This window comes from Rhododendron vialii, chromosome 12a (assembly GCF_030253575.1).
Source record: "Rhododendron vialii isolate Sample 1 chromosome 12a, ASM3025357v1".
Classification (NCBI taxonomy): domain Eukaryota; kingdom Viridiplantae; phylum Streptophyta; class Magnoliopsida; order Ericales; family Ericaceae; genus Rhododendron; species Rhododendron vialii.
The window spans coordinates 14,111,742-14,118,796 of NC_080568.1; the positions used below are offsets into that span (position 1 = coordinate 14,111,742).

At 37.8% G+C, this 7,055-nt stretch overlaps 1 protein-coding gene across 8 annotated transcripts; it reads right to left on the reverse strand.

Moving 5' to 3' along the window:
* Nucleotides 1–289: 289 nt before the first annotated feature.
* On the reverse strand, nt 290–6,849 carry LOC131311332 (uncharacterized). 8 transcript variants are annotated; one of them, XM_058338742.1, is made up of 6 exons: nt 4,847–6,849; nt 4,063–4,122; nt 3,662–3,731; nt 3,299–3,335; nt 2,130–2,182; nt 791–2,042 (listed from the first exon to the last, which is right to left on the reverse strand). In XM_058338742.1, the coding sequence occupies exons 2-6, from the start codon at nt 4,104–4,106 to the stop codon at nt 1,896–1,898; spliced, it is 351 nt and encodes a 116-aa protein (XP_058194725.1). In that variant the 5' UTR covers nt 4,107–4,122; nt 4,847–6,849; the 3' UTR covers nt 791–1,895. The 8 variants fall into 8 exon arrangements, 6 of the variants coding, with proteins under 6 accessions (XP_058194725.1, XP_058194726.1, XP_058194727.1 ...); XM_058338743.1 differs by lacking the exon at nt 4,847–6,849 and having other exon boundaries at nt 3,299–3,332; nt 4,063–4,837; XM_058338740.1 differs by lacking the exons at nt 791–2,042; nt 2,130–2,182; nt 3,299–3,335 and having other exon boundaries at nt 3,412–3,731; nt 4,063–4,120; nt 4,844–5,037; nt 5,112–5,223; nt 6,350–6,834.
* Nucleotides 6,850–7,055: the final 206 nt, after the last annotated feature.

The window sequence follows — 7,055 nt, forward strand, 5'->3', positions numbered from 1 at the left end:
TATATCTTCCAACTAAAAAACACAGTTTAGTTAGAATGCTTACCAAATTTAGTCTTTGGTGGCTCAACTTTTATCTTTTGCTCTTCAACCGATACTTGAGCAACCTTATGCATCTCGACTCGTTCTGGAAGCATATCAACTTCTAATACTAGGTTTTTAACAACGTGCTTCGCACGCTCGGCCATGCACGATGGTCTAATAATGATAGTGATTCTCTTGCAAGTTAATGTAGCGTACACTAAAGAGATTGAACACACAATCAACATATTACGAAACCCATAGCCCCAGTGAATTTGTAATGCCAGGAACTCAACTGCATATATACCTACGAGAAATGATATAGGTACCGACCATGGAGGAGAGAAAACGTACCGACGGCCGCCGGCGGGCCGTCTCCGGCCACCGGACGGCCGATCCGAGCCGTCCAAAAATTCTAAAAAAAAAAACCGATGGGGCCTACGCGAGGATCAACGGCATCCGAGGTGTGTAGGGTACTTGATCCGAGCACTTTTTTTGTGTGTATATACACGTATATACATATATACAAGAAAAAAGGGTGCTCGGATCAAGTACTTTACACACCTCGGATGCCATTAATTCTCGCGTAGGCCCCATCGGTTTTTGTTTTTAGAATTTTTGGACGGCTCGGATCGGCCGTCCGGTGGCCGGAGACGGCCCGCCGGCGGCCGTCGGTACGTTTTCTCTCCTCCATGGTCGGTACCTATATCATTTCTCTATACCTATTTGAAGCGAAATAAAAAAAACATTAAATTGTAATTAACAAAACATAAGAACTCCAAAGCTTAATTAACATCCAACATCAAATGAACATATACTCATATCATAACTTGCAAGTTACTGATTATAGTGTTTTACAAACACCATTGCAACTTCAAAATGCTAAAGCGTGACAAGAAGCAATGCCTTGGTGATCATGTGCACGACTTCCCTGATCATAGGCCTCTTGACAACGCACATGATAGCAATCTTGAACAGGTTTATGATGCTTGTTACTGGGTACCCATTGAGCACGCTCTGATATTGTCTTCTTGACCCACCTCACTATGTCCACTCCGTCTCCAAACTTGCCCACAGTTTTTGGGCTGGCAATTAGCTCCAGGAGGACAACACCAAAACTGAACTCTGCATATGAATCGCAGCTGAACAGAGAGATTATTAAAGAGCAAAAAGATGATCAAAAACCAAACAATAGAACCAAACCATTCAACTTTGTTACCACTACAAATACATTTCCCAGGATAGCCAATTCAAATGCAAACACTTCATTAGATCTTCTATGTTACCAAACCATTCAGCTTTGATTTTTGATGAAAATGAATTAGGATAGCCAATTCAAATGCAAACACTACATTAGATCTGCTATGTTGCCACTACAAATACATTTCATAGGATTGTGTATATCAAATAATTAAGTTGAATAATCAAACAGATCCCATAGCATAGTAGTAACTAATTTTCTTATCTGAAGTATGAACTACAGGCAGGACATTTTCATCCCTATGTAGGAGAACTAAAGTATAAATAGCGAATTGGTTTTTTTTTTTTTTTCCAGAAGTACAGAGCAAACAGGTTGAACACGTACTCAATCAAGAATCCGGCAGCAATATCATTTAGGCTTACTTTTCCAACTGATTCTTTTGAAGTAACCGAAATCATCGGATTTGACAATCTAAGGGATAAGTAAGACTGTCTAGTTACAGTGAGGGGAAACCACTGTTAGAAACATTCCTTCTTTCAGCTTGTTAGCATCGTTCTCTTGAGTTGCAGCCAACACACCAACTGGTTCACCAGCAGCAAAAATATTCTTAGCTCCAGGCTTAGTCTCATACTCAAATTGAATGATTGAATTATTGCAAACATTCCTCACTGTGCCATCATAGCAGATAACAACATCCCGAAGGATTGCATTTAACAATGTAGAAGGTTCTGTCAACCCTCTGGATGAACAGGCAATTACTTCTCTGGCTGAGATAGAATGAGCTATCTCTTGCTAGGGGTGCAGTCCATGCAAAAGATAGTTCCTAAAGAATCCAAATTCCTGAGATGGGTTATGGAAGAGAGAAGCCATGTACTCAAATAAGCCAATAAAATACGCTATTGCTAATGACCTCAGAATGAAATGAAAAACATGTAATTTCAGAAGCTGTAAGTGCTTTTTGACCTGCAGCTCAATAAACTCGTCATATGTCAAATGCAAGTGATGTCGTCTAAGACAGGTCTCTCGATGAAAAAATCTTTTAACTCTACACTAACACCTTGAGAAAACAAATTTTCTTCAGGAAAGGCAAGGCAGTAAAGCATTAAAGAACTTCAAAACCTCATCTAGGCCCTTCGCAGAGAAAATAGAATTGACAATGTCACTAACACAGCATTACATCCCTATCAAAATCAATGGTCAAAAGTTTACTCTTCCTAATGAAAAATTTATCACCAGAACAGTTGAAACAAAGTGGTAGAGCTGTCTGTAATACGTGCGTCGCAGTCCACTGAGGCCCTAATATGTTTGCCTTAAATAAGACCGAATGCGGCAAGGAATTGGAGACAAATATTGCAGCAACTGGTCTGGTCAAGAAATAATTCAGAATTTCATTTTGGTACTTTTCTCTTCATTTCTCACCAAATCACTCAATATCACTCAATAAATGAGTGATTTGGAGACAAACTCTAATCCTTTCTTTTCATTTCTCACCAAATTACTCAATCCAAAGGGGCATGTGGGTATGTATCAGGTTCAGATTTTGCTAAGCAAAAGCACATGCATACTATACACATCTAGCGATTCAAGACACACTCAACTGAATTCAGTAATGTACACCTTTAATTACATAGTCACCACGCACGTGTGGAACTGAATTGTATAATCATAACATGGCTAACAAGGTAATTACAGAGTCAAACATGATAACATTGAATAATCTAAGAAGCACGGTACATTGGGGATACGTTGAATATAAAAAATATAAAAAATTCCATTATTGAATATAAAAAAAAAAACCTAAACTCAAAGGAGAGAGATGACAGTTTAGCACTGTTAAAAAAAAATCTAAAACAAATGAGAGAGGGAGAGAGATGACAGAGAGAGATATTTACATTATACGTATATATATATATATATATATATATATATATATATATATATATATATATATATATATATATATATATATATATATACCTGTAAAGAGACAAGAGAGGGAGCGAGAGGGAGCGAGAGGGAGAGAGAGAGGAGAGAGACGAGAGAGAAGAGAGGCAAGAGAGAGTGATGAGAGAGACTTACAGTCGTTCGTCGATCGTCTTCTTCTGATCATCGTCTTCTTTGAATTGTGGGGAAAAAATGGTATATATAGTCACAAATTAATAATTACAATCATAACCCATATATTTTAAGTAACATATTTACCCCCGCGCATATTCAAAACGTATCGGATACCAAAAAATAATTTTGAAAACCGGATACTCTAAAAAACGTATCAGACACATATCCGGAACGTATCCGTATCCAATACGTGTCCGATACATGATACGGAGGCCAAAATAGAGTATCTGTGCTTCATAGTGAATAATCATTACATAGTCGTTCTAATTATATTGGGTGGGGAAACATGAATGAGAAAATGGAAAGGCTTGAAACTTTATGTACCTCTAAAGTGCAGCATGGAGGACATCCATTTGAGAGTGAACTGGAGATCCCTAGGAAATTAGGGAGCAACCTACAAATAATTTCAAATTCTTGAGATTCCCATATCTAGTGGTTGTTCTGTATTTTGAGAATAGTATCAATAAAAAGCCAGGCAATATCTAGTAGTTTTTCGAGCCACCAAGTTAATGAACAACAACAAAACAATAGGAGTAATTGGATAGGGAGTCAAGGACCATCAATTTTGATGACCGAGCATGTATGAGACATGCATCAAACACAAATTACTTGGTGGCAAACCCATTAGTTACAAACCAAGAAAGAATTAACAAACATTAGCCAATCAGAGAAACAAACCCAAATAACTAAAGACGAGAACTACAAAATTGACTTACAAACATTACCCGATGGTGAATCTATGGGTATTGAATTCTGCCCTTCCCTTCATTTTTATTCACATTGCTGCCAAAAGTAATCAGAATAAAAATCTAATCATTTACCACTCACCAAAAACAAAGGAAATTCAATAATCAGAATTTAAAAATGGATGACGCGATTATATTCCCCACAGATAGTAATAAACCTAAAATGGAACTTCACTGTAGCTTTCATTCTAATCAGTAATCAGAATTTTAAAAAATTGAAAATTAGAGATGGAAAAAACTATTCACCCATAATAAATTCAATAAATTTACACTCAAACCAGGACGGGAATTTTTATACCTTTGAGCCTCATTATGACGTAAAATTATCTCACTTACCTAAAATCACTGGTATGTGATTTCAAAGAGTTTAAGGGTTGAAAATTAGTGGGTATATGATTTCTAAGGTTTTCGAAGGGCTTTAGAGTTGTTTGAAAGTTTCGGCCACCAATAGGCAAGAGTTTTGAACATCAGTAGTTACAGTGGAAGTCAATAAACAAAACAGCAGAGCAAACGAATCGATAGACGCATAATCTACAACGGAAATAACAAACAATGACCTAATCCGTATCAAATCGAACAAAACACTTAAGAGAAAGGCAAAATCCAGACCCCAAAAACACGGTACATAAACCTAAATCCAAACCCAAGCCTTTGCGTTTAGAGCTCTAAAAAACCAGATCTAGAAACCCATAAAAACCTTAATCCTAAACCAGTTTACCAACCAGAAGTATGTAAAACAACCAACTATAGAAAGCAATACCTGGCTATCGGATTGATTCGAACCAAACAGCAGACCAAACGGATTGATTGATGGAAAATATACAACCGCAGATTTCTAGGCAACAGTTTGCAATAAGAATGCAACAATGCATGTGGTGATGTTCTATTGGGCTTCAGAAGATAGATACAAGGGAAAACTGTTTGAGCCAATGAATGACCCTTGTGCCACGTTGCCTGCCATGAAAGATTGTAAGTAGTAAGAACAGTAACAAAGGAATACAAATCCTAATTTGAAATAAAGACTGTACCTCACATGCTAGTAGATAGTCCATGATGGCAATAACACATTGGACATCTACAGTTCTATCCGAACTTAAAGGGACTGGGGTAGCACCACTATCAATTGCCTCGGAATAATATCTACGAACAATACCTGAATCCATCTTTGGGTCCATAATCTAACATATAAGAAATCAAACAGAATAAATAAGTGCAAGGCAGAAGGCTCATTTTGGTACAAGGTGTTCAGAAATGGATACAAGTCCTCTCCCTCTTCATGTGCGCTTGGATGCAATCTTCCCTTTTCATTTTCAGTCCAAACAAGAATGGGACTCAACTTGCTGAACAACAACTTTTCGAAATAGCTAAGAAAGAGCTCTTTGAAGACTTTAACCTGAACACCAGTCTACTCAAAATGTTTTGTATTGTTTTTTTGGTTAAGTTATAATACAAGTATGTTCTTGGTACAGGTACACAATAGTAATATTGATTCCAGATTGGAGACAATACCTATAAGAGAAATACCACAACTAAAACTTAAACTCTGATATCAATTAAAAGAAATCAAACTTAAGTAAGCCACGAGCTATTCTTGCTAGAGAATGGTGTTTCCTAGGCAAAGAGGAAGGAGGCAAGGGGTTCCCAACACTACTGATTATCATCGAGCTTCAGCCAAAACCAACAAAACACTGAAGAGAGAGGCCAAACACAGACCCAAAAAACCTATGAATAAACCTAAATCCAAACCAGATCCTTTCCATTCTGACCTTCAAAAAAAATTATCTACAAGAAATTTCACACACTAATGCCAAACCATTTTTGCAACAACAATGACCTAAGCCGTACGAAATCGAACAAAACACTGAAGAAATAAGCCAAACCCAGACCAAAAAAAAACCTGCGTACAAACCTAAATACAAAGGCTTTTTGACCCCAAAAAAAAAATACTGATCTACAAAAAGGTAACAACCATAATCTCAAACCCTTTTTCCAACCAGAAGTATTTTAGAAAATCAAAAACCAGACACAAAAAAGAGCACAAAGAATAATAATAACGAACAATGACTAAATCGTACCAAATCGGACGAGACACTGAAGAGAGAGGCAAAACCCAGACCCAAAAAACACAATACATAAACCTAAATCCAAACCAGAGACTTTGCGTTTTGAGCTGTAAAATAACGGATCTCAAAGCCATCAAAACCCTAATCCGAAACCATTTTAGCAACCACAAGTATGCAAAACAATCAGCTATAGAAACGAACACCTGGTATTCAATTTAATCGGGGAAAACAGAAAAGCCAAACCGATCAATGAAGACGATGACGATGGGGATGATGAATAGGAAGTTAGTGGAGATCGAGTGCCTTCGGTTTGAGATCGACAGAGAAAGAGAGAGTCGGGGGACATTGAGTCGTTTGCCTGCAGGCTGCAGATGGATCGGGAGGGAGAGACAGAGAGAGAGAGAAGCAAACAAACGGTGAAAGAGACACAAACAGCTATCTCCTGCAGGTTTGAGCGAAAAGACGAAAAAACCTCTACTGAAAATTAGAAATACCAGCAGCTAAAGGACAAAACCAGCCCAAAATTTGGGGACACAAATGGAATAGTTCAAAAGTCAGAAAACCCATATTAGTAATTTGGTAAATAACCAAATAGTGTCGTGTCCCCACCACAAAACATGCTAAAAGACGGGAATGCCCCTGACCATTGCACTGCAGGTTCTCTCACCCGGGGGCTTGATTGGAAAATTTGGGCAAAGATGGGTCCGGCACGAAATTGAGTTTCATTGCTCCTTTACTCCGGTCTTTGACAAGTATGTGCAAAGCAATTCGAAATTGGTAACCAAGTCTATTTAATGCACGTCACTATTAATATAAATGCATACCAGTTCGCTCTTCATTTGCTTCTTGAGCTCTTATGCAAGCAAACTTTTTTTGACACGTGAGGGGTGTCAATACCCACAAATTGCT

What these genes read in the sequence shown, in the direction of transcription:
- LOC131311332 (XM_058338740.1), bottom strand. Translation starts at nt 6,492, where the DNA reads ATGTCCCCCGACTCTCTCTTTCTCTGTCGATCTCAAACCGAAGGCACT. An exon ending in CCGATTAAATTGAATACCAG is followed by an intron (nt 5,224 to 6,349) that starts GTGTTCGTTTCT and finishes TATTGTTCGTAG; the next exon opens with ATATTATTCCGAGGCAATTG. An exon ending in CGAATCAATCCGATAGCCAG is followed by an intron (nt 4,121 to 4,843) that starts GTATTGCTTTCT and finishes TACTTTTGGCAG; the next exon opens with CAATGTGAATAAAAATGAAG.